Genomic DNA, 22183 nt, shown 5'->3' with positions numbered 1-22183 from the left:
AAACCAGGAGTGGAACAATTAGAGGAAAAGTATAATAGAAACATATGCACCTCTTCTGCATTTATCACCCACTCCTGGTTTTGGCTTCCAAATTCTGATGTAAAATACTGACCAAATACTGCTAGTGTGACGGCAGCCTTAAAGGATACATGAAAACTTATTATTTTGTGATCACTATTCCCCAAGTGACCCCCAACCCTTATATTTGATATGCGGTCTGGCCTGTTGGTTAATATTAGGTCTAGCAGTGCCCCCCTTCTTGTTGGGTCCTGAAACCGTTGTGAAACGTAATTGTCTCTCATAGTTGTCAAAAACCGATTATCTTTGCTGGAACTACAGGTTTCTGTTCCCCAATCTATTTCAGGGTTGTTGAAGTCCCCCATAATAATGACTTCTCCTTGAGTCGCAGCTTCAACTATTTGCTTCCATTCCGTTGCTTCCATTATTTTTGGAGACTTATAACCAACCCCTATCAGTAATTTATTATTTTTTCCCCCTCTCCTTATCTCCACCCACAGGGACTCTACATTTTCATTAGATTCACCTATATTATCACGCAGGATGGGTATTAAGGATGATTTTACTTAGACACACACCTCCCCCTCGCTTATCCGTTCGGTCATTATAGCCCTGCAAGTTAACAGCCCAGTCATGGCTCTCATCCAGCCATGTTTCAGATATCCCCACCATGTCATAATTATGCTCCAACAACATTAATTCTAATTCCTCCATTTTGTTGGTGAGGCTTCTGGCATTAGTATACATGCATTTTTTTTACTCCTCCAGCCTTCTAGCCGTTTTCTCCCCCAGCACAGCTGTACCTTCCCCTTTGAGGTGCTGCCCGTCCCTAGCGTAGAACCTGTAGCCAACTGAGAAGTCGTCCCAGTTCTGCAGGAACCCAAACCCCTCCTTCCTCACCTCTTCTGACAAGCCTACAGCCTGCAGTGATCCTCAACCTAATGAACTGCCACACAACCAACTCTACCCTCTCCTAGTGTATCCTCACCCATCCCCTGCAGACTGTGAGCCCTTTCAGGCAGGGCAGGGTTCTCCTCCCTCCTTATGTACCTGTGTGCCTTGTTTTTTGCTCATGCTTAATGTATTTGTCTATATTTGCCCCCTTTTTCACATGTAAAGCGCCATGGAATAAATGGCGCTATAAAAATGTATAATAATAATAATAATTTGCATGGATGTCTGAATGAGATTTTAGGCTCAGTTGACAGTAACATGTACAATACACATTTAAATACTCTTAAGACACTTTTTCTGGGGTTCATATTGCAGCCACAGATACATTTGAATAGGAGCACAGGAATGGCCTGAACACTGTTTTTGTAAAATGTCCTGAAAATGGTAAATGTCATTTAACCTTTTCACATAGTATGACATTTTAATCTTCTATTATGTACAATTGAGCAGCATTCCAGTGGGAGAACACTGTAGACTCAAGTCCAAGTGGCTTTTTTTTTTTTAGTGAAACCTTATGTCTAGAATAATGATTTTAAAGCAGAGAACAAATGGTTTAGTGTTTTATTAGTGGTTGTTTTATCCCCCCAGCCTTCTCCTGTGCTGCCGGGCAATACCTAGACATGGCTGTGCAAGAATGTACTCCATGTGGAAAAGGAACATACTCCTTGGGAACAGGCGTTCATTTTGAGGAGTGGACAGAACTTCCACATGGATTCAAGAGCTTTTCAAACAACGCATATGGAACGGAGTATGGGAACTGCAGCATGTAAGTAGTTTGATCATTTTATCTAAATTTTTTAATTTTTTTTTCTGAATGTTGGTGTTTTTATATTTACTGTATATCTAGCAAAAAAAGAATAAGGCCCCATTCAATATATTGCTAGCCAAACTTCTTCAAAAAGTATTCAAGAATGCAAATCTTTCTTTTGTAGGTTTTGGGGCCAATTCATTATGATTAGCATAGCACAAGCTCACCCTACGCCAGTCTTGACAGAGTAAAGGGTACCAAATTCATTGAGTCACCTGCCACATGATGAACTTGGCGCCTCTACGAAGTGTTGTGTGCAACTATGCGCTGCACCAGAAATGCTTCTCCAGTCCCTGACATTTCTGGTGTAGAAAATGCTAATAGATTTGATTAATTCAACAGATGCTGGCTCCTCCCCAGCATTGCACATTTTGGTGAAGTTGATCCAAAATGTTGTTAAAACGCCCACATTGCAAAATATTTTGCACATTGCTAAGTTTTTACCGCACTTCTGTTGCATAAAAACTTTTGATGTATTGGCTCCTTTATATTTGTATATTCTACCAGTGGTGTAATTTAAAGGGATTTTCCCACTAACAAGTTAATTTTGATCAATAAATCTTGCAATAATAATTCCACAGTTGGATGTGTTTAAATAAAATATTCCTGTGCTGAGATAATCTTATAAATGTGACCCTACTGTGCTGTGTAATGGCTGTGTCTGACCATACAAGGACATGGTCTGATCATACCACAGCTTCTGGGCAGTGGAGAAAGTAAGAGTATACAGACAGGGTAGCTTATACCACTCTGGCAAAAAAATTAAGAGACCACTGCAAAATTTTCAGTTTGTCTGATTTTTCTCTTTATAGGTGTATATCTTTGAGTAAAATGTAAGTTGTTCTTTTATTCTATAAACTACTGACTACATGTCTCCGAAGTTCCAAGCAATACATTTTGTATTTATTTTCTGAAATGAGAAATGGGCAAAAGAACAAAGAAATGCATTGCTTGCAGACCTCAAATAATGCAAAAAAAAGTTCATAATCATTTAGAAACAATAATACTAATGTTTTAACTCAGGAAGAGAATAAATCAATATTTTGTGGAATAACCATGATTTCTAATCACAACTTTCATACATCTTGGTATGCTTTCCACCAGTCTTTCACACTGCTTTTGGGTGACCTTACGCCAACTCCTGGTGCAAAAATTTAAGCAGTTCTTTTTTGTTTGATGGCTTGAGACTATCCGTCTTCCTCTTGATTACATTCCAGCGGTTTTCAATGGGGTTCACATCTGAAGATTGGGCTGGCTATGACAGGGATTTGATGTGGTGGTCCTTCATCCACACCTTGAATGACCTAGCTGTGTGGCATGACGCATTGTCCTGCTGGAAAAAACAGTCCTCAGAGTTGGGGAACATTGCCTGAGTGCAGTGCATGTCGAGCTGGGTGCTCCCATCTTCTGCTGCATCCCTCCCGAGGGGATCTGGGAAAACAGCTGCTGTTCCGGCGACCGGTGTCCGAACCTGGAACTTCCAGTGTGCCATGTCATCAGGGGGAACCTCGGTGATGACTTCCGGGGGCGGGTCCGCTGTTCCCGACCTGCGTCTCGCCCCTTCAGCTGTGGGGGTTCCAGAGCGGTACCGGGCTGGTCGGACTTCCGGCACTCGGTGCAGCATGCTGGGTATGTCTGGGGGGGAGCTTCAGACACGGGTCTCTGGAGCACATGGGTTTGGCGTGCGTTCTACAGGGAGCGTGCCCAGTACGACCTGAGATCGTTGACATCAAGATCATCAGCAGCTTGCTCGGAAGGAGGACGTATCAGATGTCTTGAAGCCAGGTAAGGCAGACTACTTAAAGACGGACAGCTGACAGCACACTTGACTTAGTAAAGATGGAAAGTGCTAACCGTCCTGACGTCCAGTCCTTAGACCTAGCCCCGGACCATGTGAGTAGGACATAGTGGGGGTATCCTAGCAGGTCACCAGATTCAGAGCTACAGGCCTTCTTTATATATTTATTTCATGATAAAGGAGCGCCTAAGCATTCAACTGCAGCAACTAAATGGAAGGCTAGCAGATGTTCCCTATGCTTGACCAGACACCCAGAAGGACACCTTAAAAAAAAATTATGTGAAGGGTGTATGTTGGGGTTACTTAAAGAGGAACAGACCTCTTTACTGGACCGCATAAGATTCAAGATCAGAGAGGAAGTTCAGACTACAGTGATAACACTAGTACCAGCACAGCCCCCCCCCCCCCCCCCCCCCCGTCCTAAGAGACCCAGATGTGATGAGGATCTGAGCTCTGAGGAAGGAGAAGTCTCTGCCTATTCTATTTTGGATTCAGGGGAAGGTGAATTTTCTTCAGCAGTACTTCTGGAAAAAAGGAAAGCGAGATCTGTTTTCTTCTGAAAATACCGACATGCTCCTGCAAGCCATCAGGAGCACCATGAAGGTGGAGGACTCCACAGAACCTCTATCAATCTAAGATGATATGTTCTGCGGGCTGAGAGCTTGCAGGAATAGTGCTTCCATTCAATTGTCACATATGATTTTGGAAGAATGGGAAGACGTCGGGAAGAAGCTCATAGTCCCAAGGGACTTTAAATACCGCCTGTGGAGAAACGGGGTCAGTGGGTGCTCTCGTCCGCTAGCCCAGCTGTCTTTAGCAAGACTGCATGGACCACGGCTCATACCACTGAACGCCCGCTCTATCTCCCCGTGGGCAATACACTACACAGACAACACAGGGTTAAGGTAAAACAATGTGGCAATACTTTATTGAACCACAACACACAACAGCAAACAGAACAATCCCACCATGGCTGGAATTGTTTGGTTACATAGGCGCATATAAAATATCACTGTGTCTCCACATATTTCCAGTATGACATGATGTCAGAGCTCCCCGGGTCTCATGGGCGCATATAAAAGATCACTGCATCTCCATGTATTTCCAGTATGACACGATGTCAGAGCTCCCAGGGTCACTACTCCATCTGTGGATGAACGCACAGAGAAGGGGTAACAACAAGCATAGGGAGATGACCAAGAACTGTCACCACCTGGCTTATCTGACCATCTCCATGGAACCAGGCGACCAGCGGGTCCCATACCTGGCTTTCTCCAAACATATCCATGGTTCAGAGATGGTCACTGGATCAGATCTGTGTCCTTCCAACTGGAGCCGAAAACCCTTGGGTTGTTTCCTATAGAATCGTAGATCAGTGTCCCTCGTGATGGTGCCATAATGAATTGGCTGCAGTCCTTTCTCCTGTCTGTAGTGTGGTTTGCAGAATGTCCGGCTGGTAGCTCTGTATTACTTCAGACTCCCAGGATGTGATCTCTGAGTCTCTTTATACCCAAGGCATGTGAGCTATTTTTAGAATTACCCAGGGTCTTTCAGTCCAACATCAAGATAAGGTAAACAATGGTGATAGGATTAAGTAGCACTATTAGCATATAAGCACAAATCAATAAACAAAGCTTAACACACTCAATGTACAGTCACTATTACAGACTTAGGGTACGTTCACACAGGACTTTTTTGCTGCTTTTTTTTGCTGCTTTTTTTAATGCTAATTTAGGTGCGTTTTTTTGGTGTGTTTTTGGTGCGTTTTTTGGGTTTGTTCACACAGGACTTTTTTGCTGCAGATTTTTGCTGCAGATTTTTGCTGCTTTTTTTATGCCAATTTTCAGCTGCTAGGACACCTCACAATGGCTCTTCACACCTTACTACCAGGAACTCCCTCACAATAGATCACAATCAGGACACCTCACAATGGCTCTTCACACCTCACAATGGCTCACAATGGCTCTTCACACCTCACTAACCACACCCCTAAGCTCTTGGCTGTGAGATCCCTTCCTGCTGGCCATGATTTTCTGCACAAAAAACGCAGCAAATAATGCTACATGCGTTTTTTTCAGCGTTTTTGCAGCGTTTTTTTCATCACCCATTCAAGTCAATGGGTGAAAAAACGCAGCAAAAACGCTGAAAGAAGTGACATGCCCTATGTCCAAAAAAAGCAGCAAAGCAGAAAAAGCTGATCAAACAAAAAACCAACGTGTGTGCATGAGATTTCTGAAATCTCATAGGCTTTACTGGTACTGTAAAAAGCAGCTGAAAATTAGCATAAAAAAAAGCAGCAAAAAAAAGCAGCAAAAAAGTCCTGTGTGAACGTACCCTTAAGGTACCTTCACACGAAACGACGCTGCAGCGATAGCGACAACGATGCCGATCGCTGCAGCGTCGCTGTTTGATCGCTGGAGAGCTGTCACACAGACCGCTCTCCAGCGACCAACGATGCCGAGGTCCCTGGGTAACCAGGGTAAACATTGGGTTGCTAAGCGCAGGGCCGCGCTTAGTAACCCGATGTTTATGGAGCGCCCCCACACCGCCACAGGGCCGAGGGGTACCCGGAGCCGGGCCTCTGGGATCTCAGTCCTGGGGTTGTCACGGTGGCTGGACCCGGTCCGTGGCCCTGTCTGTCAGTGGGGGACGTCCGGTGCAATAAGTGGTGTTGTAACGGTGGTGTAGCGGTGCAGTTGTGGGGTGCAGGTCGCGGTAAATAACGAGGACACCAGGTTGCAGTCTCTTTACCTCTTTACTGGAGATCTCTCAGTCCGCAGTCCAGAATCCGGTTCACCAGGCTGCGCAAGTCCGGCCGGTCCGATGGCACTTCCAGAGTTCTCCTCACAGGTGGAAATCAGTGCCCTCCTTCTAGCGCTGTGTGTTGTAGTCCTTCCCTGCTGTGCTCACGGAAAGTACCCCACAACGGTTGTGTCTGTTTCTTAAGTTCCCTCACAACTCGATTAACTGATGTTCTTCTCGTATTCCATCCCTCCCTGTTATTCAGGTAGGAACGGCACCCGTTTGTCAGGTAGGCCTGGAGTTCTTCCGGGACCCTAGAGACGCCCCTCTCCCGCAGTTGCCCCCCAAGACTTCATAGGTGATATGTGGTAGACAGCCCGCCTTAAACTGACTGCCCTGCCGCTGTTTGGAGTATGGCTTGAAGCTGTATGCTATTCCACTTCCTCGGCGTTCCGGCCACCGGTAATGCGCCTCAGTAGGATGTTGCTCCGGTCTTACAGCACGACTCCTACTGGTATTTCTCCTTTTTGCTTGATCTCGTTTCTCACTCAGCACAATCTATCTCGCTTCTAGTCCTTTCTTGGGCACCGCCGCTATGCTGAGCAGGCACGGTCCCGTTACGTTCTTTCCAATGCCAAGCCTCTGTCAGGATCCCACCCCTGACAGAGACCCTACTGTCTCTTCCTCCACAACACCCTCTGCCACAAGGTGTTGCTTCGTTCAATCCAGTCAGCTTTCTCCTCTAACTTCCTGCCTGACCCCCAGTTTACCCACTATGGTGGGGAGTGGCCTAATGAATAGCACCCTTAGCTCCCCCCGGAGGCCCTGCTGTGAAACATATTGGTGTCTGTGATACCTGGTCAGATGAACTCCTTCAGTGCCATCGAACGCACCATGGCTCCCCATAGTGGCGGATACACAGTACTGCAACGACCAGGACTCTGGGGCGCTGCATTTACCCTGGTTACCAGCGTAAAATGTAAAAAAAACAAACAGTACATACTTACATTCGCGTCCCCCGGCGTCCGCTTCCTGCACTGACTGACTGACTGAGCGCCGACAGTAGCAGGGCACAGCGGTGACATCACCGCTGTGCTCGCTTTCCGGCCGGCCGGCGCTCACAGTGCAGAGAAGCAGAACGCCGGGGGACAGACACCGGAATGTGAGTATGTACTGTTTGGTTTTTTTTTACGTTTACGCTGGTAACCACGGTAAACATCGGGTTACTAAGCGCCGCCCTGCGCTTAGTAACTCGATGTTTACCCTGGTTACCCGGGGACTTCGGCATCGTTGGTCGCTGGAGAGCTGACTGTGTGACAGCTCCCCAGCGACCACACAACCACTTACCAACGATCACGGCCAGGTCGTATCGCTGGTCGTGATCGTTGGTAAATCGTTTAGTGTGACAGTACCCTAAGGGTACTGTCACACTCTTTAACCAAAAACCAAGGAGAAAATTCTGACCCAATATTTTAACATTCCAAGTAGAAACATAACATATAAAAAAAACACTACCTGAAAAAATACTGATTGACAACTTAGTAAAACCAGAATATTTTATTATAACACATAAGACACCAACCAAGACAATACACAGAAAAACTCTAAGAGGCACAGGCCATTGTTAACCAAATGAGGCTATGCAAGGGACAAATTATAATAATATTCAATATTCAAAATATATTGTTGTTAATGCCCAGCATATTTTCATATATGAGCATGAATAAACATGAACTACGGCAAGAAGTCACATGAGAAAGGGGGAGCCACTGCTTTAGTGCAAATTTAGGAGGATTTTATATACAAATATAAAGTGCATAATCTTTTAGGCAGTTACTGCCACTATATGGTGAATAAAAGGCAGTGCCCATGCAAGGTTAATATATTGGTTCCCCATCAAAAATCATTAATAAAGTGCAGGGTGCAATTAGTTATCCTTACCGGTGCTCATGTTACTGTGCCAGTGCCTCGTTGCTACACTCCAACGCGCGTTTCGCAGCACGTAGCTTCCTCAGGGAGTGACAACAAGGGAGTGCACTGCCTGCTATATATATATATATATATATATATATATATATATATATATATATATATATATATATATATATATATATATATATATATATATATATATATATATATATATATATATAGTAGTAAATAGATCAACTGACCGAACAATATATATATATATATATATAGTTTGTAGCCAAAAAAAGTCAAATATACAATAGGTCAATGGCCAAACTCATCTGTGCTAAAAAATAGGAAAATGTGAAATATGTGAAGTGTGAATAGCATACTGGCTTATGAACTTAATGAACAAACACATGAGATTTTTAGCACAAGATTTGCAAAAATTGTGAGCCCATTCACCAAAACGTCAAGGTAATCTCAGATCGAATGAGTAACTACACTGACTCTCTAGTGTGAACACTTACCTATGGTTTCTGAGCTGAATGCCTAATGTGAACACTTACTTGTGGCTAATGAAAGGGTAAAGCCATTTATATAGGAGGCTCAGAACCAATAGTGTTGAGATGTAATTAAAACATGGAGAAGGGCAGGGCGTTCAAGTCAGAAAATAATATATAATAAATAGATCAACTGACCGAACAATATATATATATATATATATATATATAAATAGTTTGTAGCCAAAAAAAGTCAAATATACAATAGGTCAATGTTTTAATTACATCTCAACACTATTGGTTCTGAGCCTCCTATATAAATGGCTTTACCCTTTCATTAGCCACAAGTAAGTGTTCACATTAGGCATTCAGCTCAGAAACCATAGGTAAGTGTTCACACCAGACAGTCAGTGTAGTTACCCATTCGATCTGAGATTACCTTGACGTTTTGGTGAATGGGCTCACAATTTTTGCAAATCTTGTGCTAAAAATCTCATGTGTTTGTTCATTAAGTTCATAAGCCAGTATGCTATTCACACTTCACATATTTCACATTTTCCTATTTTTTAGCACAGATGAGTTTGGCCTTTGACCTATTGTATATTTGACTTTTTTTGGCTACAAACTATTTATATATATATATATATATTGTTCGGTCAGTTGATCTATTTATTATATATTATTTTCTGACTTGAGCGCCCTGCCCTTCTCCATGTTTTAATTACATCTCAACACTATTGGTTCTGAGCCTCCTATATAAATGGCTTTACCCTTTCATTAGCCACAAGTAAGTGTTCACATTAGGCAGTCAGCTCAGATACCATAGATAAGTGTTCACACCAGAGAGTCAGTGTAGTTACCCATTCGATCTGAGATTACCTTGACGTTTTGGTGAATGGGCTCACAATTTTTGCAAATCTTGTGCTAAAAATCTCATGTGTTTGTTCATTAAGTTCATAAGCCAGTATGCTATTCACACTTCACATATTTCACATTTTCCTATTTTTTAGCACAGATGAGTTTGGCCATTGACCTATTGTATATATATATGGTAGCCCACCTGTACAGGACCAATTACAGAGCTACAGCGGCGCATCCACCGCCGCCATGATGACGGCGTCCCCGGCACATGACCCGTGGCCGCGTCACAGATAGGCGCCAAAGCGCCATCTGCGACGCAGCAAGCGCATCACGTGACAGGGCCTGCCCGCCCTGGCAACAGAAGATGCGCACAGCACCATATTGGAACCGGGCAAGTGAAAGGGCAAATAGATACAATTGCGGCATTGGTAGTTACAAATCTGACATAACCGCCGGATCGACGCCTACAGTGCGCTACCCACAGCCGCCTCATGACGCCGCAACCGGGCCACGCAACAAGGACCACCAATACCGGCGGACAATATGCATATATAAAATTACTATGTTGAAACAGAGCAAAATAAGAAAAAAAGGGAGCAGATAAGCATATATATATCTCAAAAAGAGCCACAATTGGGAATAAATTTGTTTAGAAACTGACAGGCGAGCACCAGGGGAACACCGCAAGGCACCACGCCAGTGAGAAACCCAACATGCATCCCACAGTGACAACACACAGGGGTGTAAATACACCGTGCGGTATCGCAGAGGGAAAGCTCAGTGGGAAACACACGCAGCGGAGACAAGAGGCGCCTCCCGGTACCACGTATGTCAGAACAAACAAAATAAATAAATAATAAACAATGCTAGAACGGAGAGACTAAATAACAAAACATTGACGAAAACAAATATGAAAAACTCCAGACTAAAGACAAAATTCATCTGTGATATGTGTCAAAAAAGGAGGGTGAAACCAAATATGTAATTCAAAATGTCCATAATGGAATAAATAGTGAATGAAGTGCAAAGATATATACATATAAATACAACATTTTAGTATTGAAAAGATGTACACAAATGACCATTATATGTAAACAAACAACGATGCATATAAATACAGCACTTTAGTATTAAAAAGATGTGCACAAGTGACAGTATACGATTAAACAAGAGGAGGACTGGAGTTTCTTCTTTAATAACGCGTTCATGGATCTTCCTCATAATAGACCCGCATGTAACATATCCATATGTCAATAGTTTATCAAATCCCTAAATGTGATAAAAGGGACAAAAACAATTAGCTGTGCCCACCATGCGGGAAGTAAGCAGATAATGTGCGGTTGGTACCCAGGGTGGAGGAGAGGAGACTCTCCTCCACGGACTGGGCACCATATAATTGGTAAAAAAAAAAAGAATTAAAATAAAAAATAGTCCTATACTCACCTTCGATGTCTTCCCGCCTCTCCACTGCACGCTGTCGCTTCGGTTCCTGTAGCTGGTGTGCGGTGAAGGACCTGCCGATGACGTCGCCGTCTTGTGATTGGTCGAGACCGGTCATGTGACCGCTCACGTGACCGCGACGTCATGGAAGGTCCTGCGCGCACACACCATCTATACGGAACGGACGCCGGTGAGGAGATCAGCTGTCTGCGGGTGAGTATAAACATTTTTTTTATTTTTTTTATTATTTTTAAACATTCTATCTATAGTGAAAAGTTGGTCACACTTGTCAAATGCTATGTTTGACAAGTGTGACCAACCTGTCAGTCAGTTTTCCAAGCGATGCTACAGATCGCTTGGAAAACTTTAGCATTCTGCAAGCTAATTACGCTTGCAGAATGCTAAAAAAAACGCGAAAAAAACGGAAAAAAAACGAAAAAAAAAAATGCGGATTTCTTGCAGAAAATTTCCGGTTTTCTTCAGGAAATTTCTGCAAGAAATCCGGACGTGTGCACATACCCTTAGAGTCAAAAAACAAAATAAACTAATTCACATCCCCAATCTAGCATCAAGATAGTCCGCAGCGACCACCCTATACATAATATAAAGGACAAACATAAAGATTAAAAAAGGGAATTAAAAACAGCAATTTAAAAGAATCTTTTGAGTCAGACAGGCGACAGTATAGAGATCAGTTGAGAATAATTTATAAAAAACTGGAAAAACCCCACTGATCATTAAGGCCATATGGTTTAATTGTTCTCAAGTTGGTAATCCAGCGGCACTCCCTTTGGGCTAATCTATTCATAACATTACCCCCACGGATACCCAGATGTATTACATCAATACCTTTTACTTGAAGTTCTATTGGGCCAGATGGATGGAATTCCCGATAATGTGCAGGTATTGTCTTTAGTTTCACAAGGTCTTCTTCCTGAGGATTTTCTGAATTCAAAAGTCTCGCAGATTTGATATGTAGCGCCCCCACTGCCGCAGGGCCGAGGGGTACCCGGTACCGGGCCTCTGAGTCTCTGCTTCTGGGGTTGTCACGGCGGCTAGGCCCCGGTCCGTGACCCTGCCGTGGGGCGCACAGTGAATGATAGGTGTTGGGTGGTGCAGTTGTGGGGGTGCAGGTCGCGGTAAATAACGAGGACACCAGGTTGCAGTCTCTTTACCTCTTTACTGGAGATCTCTGAGTCCTCAGTCCAGAATATGGTTCACCAGGCTGCGCAAGTCCGGCCGGTCCAATGGCACCTACAGAGTTCACTTCACAGGTGGAAATCGGTGCCTTCCTTCTTAGCGCTATGTGTTGTAGTCCTTCCCTGCTATGCTTACGGAAAGTACCCCGTACCGTTGTGTCTGTTTCTTGTGTTCCCTCACAACTCGATTAACTGATCTTCTGCTAATCTTCCGTCCCTTCCTGATGTTACAGTTAGAACGGCACCCGTTTGTCGGGTAGGCCTGGAGTTCTTCCGGGACCCTAGAGACGCCCCTCTCCCGCAATTGCCTCCCAAGACTTCATAGGTGATTTAGGTGAGACAGCCCGCCTGAGACTGACTGTCCTGCCGCTGTTTAGAGTATTGCTTGAAGCTCTCTAATGAAATACTCCCTCGGCGTTCCGGCCACCGGTAATGCGCCTCAGTAGGGTGTTGCTCCGGTCTTACAGCATGACCCCTACTGGTATTCTCCTATTGCTTGATCTCGTTTCTCACTCAGCACAATCTATCTCGCTTCTAGTCCTTTCTTGGGTCCCGCCGCTTCCCGGAGCTGGCGCGGACCCGTTACGTTCCTTTTCAATGCCAAGCCTCTGTCAGGATCCCACCCCTGACAGAGACCCTACTGTCTCTTCCTCCACAACACCCTCTGCCACCAGGTGTTGCTTCATTCAATCCAGTCAGCTTTCTCTCCTAACTTCCTGCCTGACCCCCAGTTTACCCACTATGGTGGGGAGTGGCCTAATGAATAGAACCCTTAGCTCCCCCCGGAGGCCCAGCTGTGAAATCTATTGGTGTCTGTGATACCTGATCAGATGAACTCCTTCAGTGCCATCGGACGCACCGTAGCTCCCCATAGTGGCGGAGCCACAGTACTGCAACGACCAGGACTCTGGGGCGCTGCAGATATCCCTCACATGCTCTAATATTCGTACTCGGAGCTGTCTGGAGGTGAGGCCCACATAAATAAGCCCACATGGGCATGTCAGGTAGTATATAACTGATGTAGTCTTGCAATTAATTGAATGCACAATTTTTAAATTGCGTGTTTTGGATGAGTTACTAAATGTCTCCGCTTTCTCCATATACTTGCAGGCACTACAGGTGCCACATGCACGAGAACCCCACTTTGGTCCTTTTGAGTCAAATATGAACTTAGACCTTGGTGCAACTGTCACACTCTGCAACTTTCCAACGATCACGACCAGCGATACGACCTGGCTGTGATCGTTGGTAAGTCGTTGTGTGATCGCTGGGGAGCTGTCACACAGACAGCTCTCCAGCGACCAACGATGCCGAAGGCCCCGGGTAACCAGGGTAAACATTGGGTTACTAAGCGCAGGGCCGCGCTTAGTAACCCGATGTTTACCCTGGTTACCATCGTAAAAGTAAAAAAAAACAAACAGTACATACTCACATTCCGGTGTCCGTCAGGTCCCTTGCCGTCTGCTTCCCGCTCTGACTGAGTGCCGCCGTAAAGTGAAAGCAGATCACAGCGGTGACGTCACCGCTGTGCTCTGCTCTTACTTTCCGGCCGGCAGTCAGTCAGAGCGGGAAGCAGACTGCGAGGGACCTGACGGACACCGGAATGTATGTACGGTTTTTTTTTTTTACTTTTACGATGGTAACCAGGGTAAACATCGGGTTACTAAGTGCGGCCCTGCACTTAGTAACCCGATGTTTACCCTGGTTACAAGCGAACGCATCGTTGGATCGGTGTCACACACACCGATCCAACGATGACAGCGGGAGATCCAGCGACGAAAAAGTTCCAAACGATCTGCTACGACGTACGATTCTCAGCAGGGTCTCTGATCGCTGCTGCGTGTCAGACACAGCGATATCGTATGGATATCGCTGGAACGTCACGGATCGTACTGTCGTAGCGACAAAAGTGCCACTGTGAGACAGTACCCTTACACAGTATGCTAGATAGTATATCAGTTGGCAAGTCTGTCTTCTTGACCCACCAGACATAAACACTTAAATTCACAAGCCAATATACAGATAAAAAGCCAGTTTTTTTTGGTTTTGCAAAAACATGGTTGTCTGGGAAATTAAGATAAAATCTGGTTTCTTCACACCGCCTTCCATTCGATCCAGAGGAAACCAAAGTATGGGAATCTGTACTGAAAGTTGACATACCAGTGGCTAGAGTCTCAAAGAATACCGCCATTCCTTTCGAGGACTCGTCCGGCCTTAAGGACCCAATGGACAAGAGATTGGAGGATCTCCTCAAGAAATTCTGGGAGTCATCAACGGCATCATGAAGGCAAATATAGCGGCTACTTCGGTGGCCAGATCAATGAGCCTATGAGTTGAGGAATTAGACGATCAGATTAAGAACAAAACTCCTGGAGAGGAAATTTTGAAGTCGTTGCCACTATTGAAAATGGCGACTTATTTTATAGAACACGCCTCAGCAGAATCTGTCCATTTCTCTGCAAGAGAAAATGCACTATCCAATGCAGCAAGATGGTCTATGAGGCTTAGGTCATGGACGGGGGATGCCCAATTGAAGAACAAGCTTTGTTCAATACCTTTCTCCAGCCTACATGTATTCAGACCAGTACTGGACGAATTACTTGAAAAAGCGTCAGATAAAAAGAAGGGCTTCCCTGAAGAAAAGCCTAAGAGCATGCCGTTCTTTCGGAGGACTCGCTCCCACCCCAGGCAGGACTATAAAGGAAAGGGGAAGTCTGGAAGGGGGAGTTACCCCAAAGGTGGCAAGGGTAGAAGTTCCCTTCAGGATCAAAGGCCAAGACCCAGCAGGCAATGACGCCAGAAGGGTTGGGGGGAGACTCCAGCACTTCCTGGAATACTGGCAAGAGATCACCCAGAATCCATGGATTCTAAACACAGTTGAGCAGGGGTAGAGAATAGAATTCACCCAGTTACCCCCCAGGAAATATTGCCTGACTCAAACCCTGTCCCCAGCAGTTCATCAAAGACTCCTGAGAGACCTACAAGACCTTCTACAGTTAAGAGCCATAGTCCAGGTTCCCCATTCCCAGAGGTTCAGGGGACATTATTCAAGCCTGTTTTCTATAAAGAAACCAGGAGGAAAATATGGGACAATAATAAATCTCAAACCACTAAATCAGTGGGTGGCCTACAAACAACTCAAAATGGAGTCCCTCAAATCTGTTGTACCATTAATCTGGAAGGACTCTGTAATGAGCACACTAGATTTAAAAAGTGCCTACTACCATGTACATCCACGCCTCTCATCAGCAATACCTCTGGTTTGCTATAAAAGACCAAGGGGGAATGCAACATTTTCAATTCAGGTGCCTGCCTTTCGGTCTCTCTTCTGCCATTCGGGTCTTCACTAAACTCATGGCAGAGGTTATGGCCTTCCTAAGAGAAGGGAAAATTCTGATTGTCCCTTACTTGGACGATCTGATGCTCGTAGCAGACTCTCCACAACAAATGGAAGAATACTTGACGACAACCGTGTCAGTTCTGGGGAGGCTAATAAATTTAAAAAAAAAAAATCAGATTTCAGACCAGAAAAGAAGCTGTTTCTTTGAGTTCTCCTGGATTGAAGAAAGGAACATTCATACCTCCAGCAGTACAAACAACAGACAATCGGACAGGAGATTCAGTCGATATAAAAATGGAAATACTTCTCCATAAGGAAAGCCATGAGAGTCCTGGGTCTGATGACTAAATGTATTCCCAGTGTTCAATGGAGCCAGTTCCATTCAAGACACTTACAGCAAGAGGTCCTTTCAGCATGGGATGGGAGAGAGACATCACTGGACAACAGGATGCGGCTATCCGAAGAGGTTAAAAGGTCACTGTCATGGTGGACCACTACAACAAACCTCGAGAAAGGAAGACCCTGGAGAACGTTTCCGTGTGTGAACATCACTATGGATGCAAGCCTCAAAGGCTGGGGGGCTCACATGGAAGGAAGTTACCTCCAAGGAACTTGGCCCACGTCAGTACGCAACAGGTCTTCAAACCACAGAGAGCTCGGAGCAGTCTGGGAAGCACTAAAAAGATATCAGGAAGAGTTAAGAGATTGACAGGTCAGAATCTTCTCAGACAACTCAGCAACAGTAGCCTTCCTGCTACATCAGGGAGGTTCAAGGCACCGTCACTTGCAGGATCTGTCAAACGCAATATTTTCCTGGGCAGAGCTCACAATCAATCATGGCAGTACACCTGAAAGGCTTGAAAAATCAGGTGGCAGACTTTCTAAGCAGGGAGAAGTTGCAACCCGCAGAGTGGTCCCTAAACCAGGAGGTCGCTGACCCAGCACTGGGGCACACCGTAAATTGATCTCTTTGCCTCAAGGTAAAAAACAAAAACAAAAGTTTTTCTCTTTAAATCCAGGAGATAGCCCGACAGGGATAGATGCCTTGGCACAGAGCCAGAATATGAGACTCGCTTATGCCTTCCCACCGCTTGCTGTAATACAGAGAGTCTTGAGAAAGATCCAGGAGACCCAGCCATTGGAAATCCTAATAGTCCCATACTGGTCCGAAAGGAGATGGTTCTCCCTATTGAAGTGCATGGCCTTGGAAGATCCAGTCCATCTACCAGCAAGACCGGACCTCTTAATTCAAGGCCCTCTAGTTCATCAAAAGCCAGAAATGTTACAGCTGTTGGCTTGGATCCTGAGAAGGAGATCCTGAGGTCAAAAGGCTTGTCGGAACTAGTCATTGCTACCATCCAAAAGAGCAAGGAAGCCGGTGACTTCAGCAATATATCAGAAGGTCTGGAAGAAGTTCTGCTCACAAAGTACAATTTCAGTATCCATCTCTCAGGGCCCAGATATCCCCCAGATCCTGGACTTCCTTCTGCCTGGCTTTGATAAAGGTTTGAGGCCTAGTACATTGAAATAGCAAATTTCAGCCCTGAGGTTTGTTTTTTTTACTTTCCTCTAGCTAATCATCCCTGGGTAACGAGATCTGTTAAAGCTACTCAACGTCTCAGGCCCACAATACATAGCTCAGTACCCCCCCTGGGATCTCAACTTGGTTCTGAACGGACTATGCAGAGAACCATACGAGCCCCTAGACCAGGCAAACCTAAGGTCGGTGACTTTCAAGGCCCTCTTTCTAATAGCAATAACATCTGCAAGATGTATTGGCGAGATTCAGGCCCTCTCCATAAGGGACCCATATTTGAAGATTCAAGAGGACTGTATTGTGTTAAGCCTGGATCCTGCCTTCCTTTCCCAAAGTTGTTTCAAACTTCCACAGAAATCAGGAAATTGCATTGCTTACTTTCTGCCAAAACTATAGCAATGAGAAGAAGCTCTCTCTTCACTCGTTGGACGTAAAGAGGACAGTTCTTCATTACTTAAAGATCACAGAGACCTGCAGAGTGGACTCTAATCTCTTCATCCAGATGGCTGGAAGAAATAGAGGGAAGAAAGCGTCCAAAGCTACTCTAGCTAGATGTATAAAATCAGTTATTAGCACAGCATATGTCTCGACGGGAAAGACCCTACCGGAAAGCCTCAAGGCTCACTTGTTGAGAGCAATCTCGGCTTCATGGGCAGAAAGCACAGGGGCTTCCATGACCACATATGCAGGGCCACAACTTGGTCTAAGTCAAATACCTTTTGCAGGCATTATAAGTTGGACGTTCTGTCAAACCAACAGACAGCCTTTGGAAGGAAAGTCCTCCAAGCAGTAATCCCACCCTAATAGGAGTTATTTGGTATTTCTCCTGATGGTGCTGTCAGGAGGGACATCCTGGAAAGTAGGAAATAGTCCTACCGGTAATGGTGTTTCCAGGAGTCCATCATGACAGCACCCCTTAAATACCCTCCCTTCAATTTCCTGTCTGATATGTGATATGAACATGTGTAGAGAGGAAGTTCAATAAAATAGCGTTGCATCCATTCTGATGTGGTACTTGGGAAAATCACTGAAGGGTGGTAGTAGGGAGGGGCTATTTAACCTCTTCTGTGTTCCTGTCCCTATCAAGGATGTCACAATCCCTTAGCCGCTTCCACCAATATGTCAGGGATCCACACCGTGACCGTCACCCCTACGTCACGGATCGGGGTGACTTTAGGCCAACAGACGGCTATCACATGTGCAGGGGGGCTTATCTTCGTTATCCCTCCACTCCACAATGTGATAAAAGACACACACAAGGCTATTGACCTCTTAGTTTACAGCAGGGTCTTATTCTAGGTATCCCACTGCTCTTCAATATACCATGAACTGCAGGGACTTATGTGTTCCGCTTACAGTTCCACTTAACCCTTGCAGCTCTCTGGCGCCCCCTTACACTCAGGTCAGATTAGGTACTGCACCTAGGGTAATTAGTCGCCAGAAAGGCTGCCTGCTATGTACTGGCTATTGGGCACGCAGCAGCGATGTGATAAACTACTCCCGCTCAGGCAGGAACAATAATTATAAACGCCGCAGTCGCTACACATCACCCAAAAGTCTGCACACTATCGCTGCCACCAGCTCCGATTAAACTGGTCCGAAGCTAACCCAACACAGTAGCGTAATTCCCTTCAGGAGACAGGGTACGTTTAGAGCATGGAGAATGAACTAGTATGAAATATTATACTCATAAAGTTTATGCAGTGTTTATATCAAAATATTTTACAAAGATGTTACAAATGAAACAGTTGCAAATATGTACAAGGTAATTATAACATAAAGAGGATTAAAGGAGAAAAGATAACACTCACATGTTCTTAGTTCATATCAGTTCAGGCAAAAACCATGCTGGTGGGGGGAGCTCCCAAAAATCCCAATGCATGAGGTACAGCTCTTCAGATCAGACTCACATGTTCTTCCAGCAACAGACTCCCTGCTGGAGTCCGGACGAAACAGTTATAGCTCAGCTTGGTGACATCACCAGAAAGGGCTGGCTATCCCAGACCCTCCTACCTTTTCAGTTTTACGAACTGTGCATTAAATATATCTGATGCCCGTAACTTCGCTACCGAACATGTCATCATCATACCCCACCCAGCATTCATCTCGTATTATCGCTAGCATTCTAGGGAGATCAAATATGTCCTATTTGGGATGTATATTTACAGAGAAATCCCTATTTCCTTACCAGATGGAGTTAGAAACTCATCTTTAGAGTGATGGATAGCTCCTCCGAGGGGAAGTAAGAATATATATTGTCGTGTTCTTAACTTAAATGGTTTGCCTAATATGTTACAAAAACCAAAAAAAGAACTTTCATGGATTCTAGAAGTTTCTAGTCCAGTTATAGCTGGACAAGAGCTTACATGGCAGGAAATGCCGGTCGTAAATACCTTGGCTCTCATAAAACCCCCACACTCTCTGAGAAGGAAAGCTAAATCCTGAAGTAATGGGAAGGGGGGGTTTTGAGCCCAGTGTCTGCCATGTGTTCTTGGGGACCATGGTCAGAAGTGCAAAAATCCCTCAGCTGGTGCTAACAGGCAGGGAAACTAAACTTATATTTCATACCATATCGTGACACCTCCCCCTTTTGGAGTGCGCTAGGAAGGTAGAACCCCACGGTATGCCTCCATGCGCACCTCAGTAGGTTCACCCTGGCGGGACAGTCCATCTGCATTCCCATGCTCCCTGCCCGCTTTGTGTTCAATGTTGAAGTCAAATTGCTGAAGGGCAAGTCTCCAGCGTAGCAACCTGTCGTTGGTTCCACACATGGTGCTTAGCCAGCGCAGAGGGTCGTGGTCGGTCACCACGGTGAAGGTGCGACCGTACAAGTAGCGCTGCGGGGCCCAGACTATGGCCAGGCACTCCTCAATGGTGGAGTAGGCCACTTCCCTCGGCAAAGGTTTCCAGCTCAGGTACAACAAGGGGTGCTCTTGGTCCTCCGAGTCAACCTGGCTGAGCACAGCACCGAGGCCAAACTCGCTGGCGTCAGTCTGTACCAAGAACGGTCGACTGCTGTCGACTGCTTTCAACACAGGGGTGTTGCACAGTGCGGTTTTCAATGCCTGGAAGGCCCCCTCACAGCCATCTGTCCAGTTGACGATGTTGGGTAGCTTCTTCCTGGTGAGGTCCATCAAAGGTTTTGCCAGGCTACTATAGTGCTGCACAAAGCGCCTATAGTACCCTGCAGTGCCCAGGAAGGACATCACCTGTTTCTTAGTCCCAGGAGTGGGCCAGTTCACAATCGCGCCCACTTTCTCAGGCTCTGGCTTCAGGGTGCCTCCGCCTACCCGGTGCCCCAGGTAGTGGACCTCCCTCATGCCCATCTGGCACTTTCCCGGCTTGATAGTCAGTCCTGCTCGGTGAATTCATAAATCCCAAAAGAAAAAATGGAGTATAAGTCCAGGCCTTTTTGTAAAAAGGATATATCAAATAACTTTTTATTAAGCAATTTACATATACATATAACAACAAAAAATATGAAAAAGCAATTCAGTAAAGGAACACAATTAGAAACACTGAAAAGACAGTGATATCCCTAAGGTACAACTGCAATAGTATAACGTATAAGGTGCAAAAAATAGTGCAAGTCACAGGTTCAGTGTAAGATAGGGGCAACGGGTACCTATAATAAACCCTATAGTAGGGCTGCCATCAGGATAATCAGCGGGTACCGTGCACCAGATACCCCAACCCGCGCCCTCCAATCTTACCCATCATGCAGAGTACCGGGGGTCACCGTCCACGCCCCAACGCACGTTTCGCGTTAGGCTTCGTCAGGGGGCAGTGAATTCGGTGAATTCGCCTGAGCACCTCCTCGAGATGCTGCAGGTGTTCCCCCCAGGAGGGACTGAAGATGGCAATGTCATCCAAGTACGCCACTGCGTACTTCTCCAGTCCCTAAAGCAGGAGGTTGACCATCCGCTGGAAAGTGGCAGGGGCATTTTTCATGCCGAAGGGCATGACCGTGGACTCATACAGTCCAAAGGGTGTGATAAAGGCGGACTTCTGTGCCTCGGGGCTCAGGGGAATCTGCCAGTATCCGCGACTCAGATCCATTATTGTCAGGTATTTTGCGCCAGCTAACTTCTCAAGCAGCTCCTCGATGCGCGGCATTGGGTGCGCGTCAGAGGCTGTAATGGCGTTGAGCCCCCTGTAGTCCACGCAGAACCGGGTGGTCCGGTCCTTTTTTGGCACGAGAACTACAGGTGAGGCCCACGCGCTCTTTGACCGTCGAATCACCCCCAGCTGTAACATCTCATCGATCTCCTGGCGCATAATCTGCTGCACCTGGTCAGAGATTCGATAGGGTGTTCGCCGTAGTGGGGCGTGATTCCCGGTGTCCACCTCGTGGACTACTAACTCAGTCCTTCCAGGCCGGTTCGAGAACACGACCCGGAAGGGTTCCAGTGTGGTTTGCAACTGCAACCGCTGTGGTTCATCTAGCGAGGCGCTTACCTCCACATCCTCAATGGACCCATTGGCCTTGGCTTGGGCCAGCATGTCCAGGAGGGTGTCTTCCTCCCCGTCTTCGGGCAAGCTGCAGACCGGTAGGATGAAAGGTTCACGTTCGTGATGAGCCTTCATCATGTTGACGTGAAAGGCCTTTCGCCTACCCCGAGCGTGGTCAAGCGTGACCACGTAGGTTACCGGGTTGAGCTGTTAGTGGACGACGTACGGGCCCTCCCAGGCTGCCTGAAGCTTATCCGTTGGTACGGGGACCAGCACCCACACCTTTTGACCCACATGGTAGGTCCGCTCCCGGGCGTTCTGGTCGTACCAGTGCTTCTGATCAGCCTGAGCCTGCGTCATGTTGTCATGCACCAACTGCGTCAAGGTCTGCATCTTGTCACGGAAGCGCATGACATACTCCACTATGGACACTTCAGAAGGGTTCGGCTCCTCTTCCCAGGATTCTCTTACCAACCCAAGGGGTCCCCGGACTCGCCTGCCATACAGGAGCTCGAAGGGGGAGAACCCCGTCGAGGCCTGCGGAACCTCTCGGTAAGCGAATAGCAGGTGTGGGAGGTACCGCTCCCAGTCGCGCCCTTGTGTCTCAACCAGCATGCGTA

At 46.0% G+C, this 22183-nt stretch overlaps 1 protein-coding gene across 1 annotated transcript in view; it reads left to right on the top strand.

Annotated features, from left to right (window-relative positions):
* ELAPOR1 (endosome-lysosome associated apoptosis and autophagy regulator 1) overlaps positions 1-22183 on the top strand; it is a 383078-nt gene that overhangs the window by 157315 nt on the left and 203580 nt on the right. The window contains exon 3 of the mRNA XM_077295410.1: positions 1561-1738. Within this exon, the coding sequence (XP_077151525.1) occupies positions 1561-1738 (178 nt within the window). The remainder of the gene's footprint in view (positions 1-1560; positions 1739-22183) is intronic.

This window comes from Ranitomeya variabilis, chromosome 3, assembly GCF_051348905.1.
Source record: "Ranitomeya variabilis isolate aRanVar5 chromosome 3, aRanVar5.hap1, whole genome shotgun sequence".
NCBI lineage: Eukaryota > Metazoa > Chordata > Amphibia > Anura > Dendrobatidae > Ranitomeya > Ranitomeya variabilis.
Note: the sequence above shows the minus strand (reverse complement) of the source record. Positions and strands in the feature narration are given on the sequence as shown.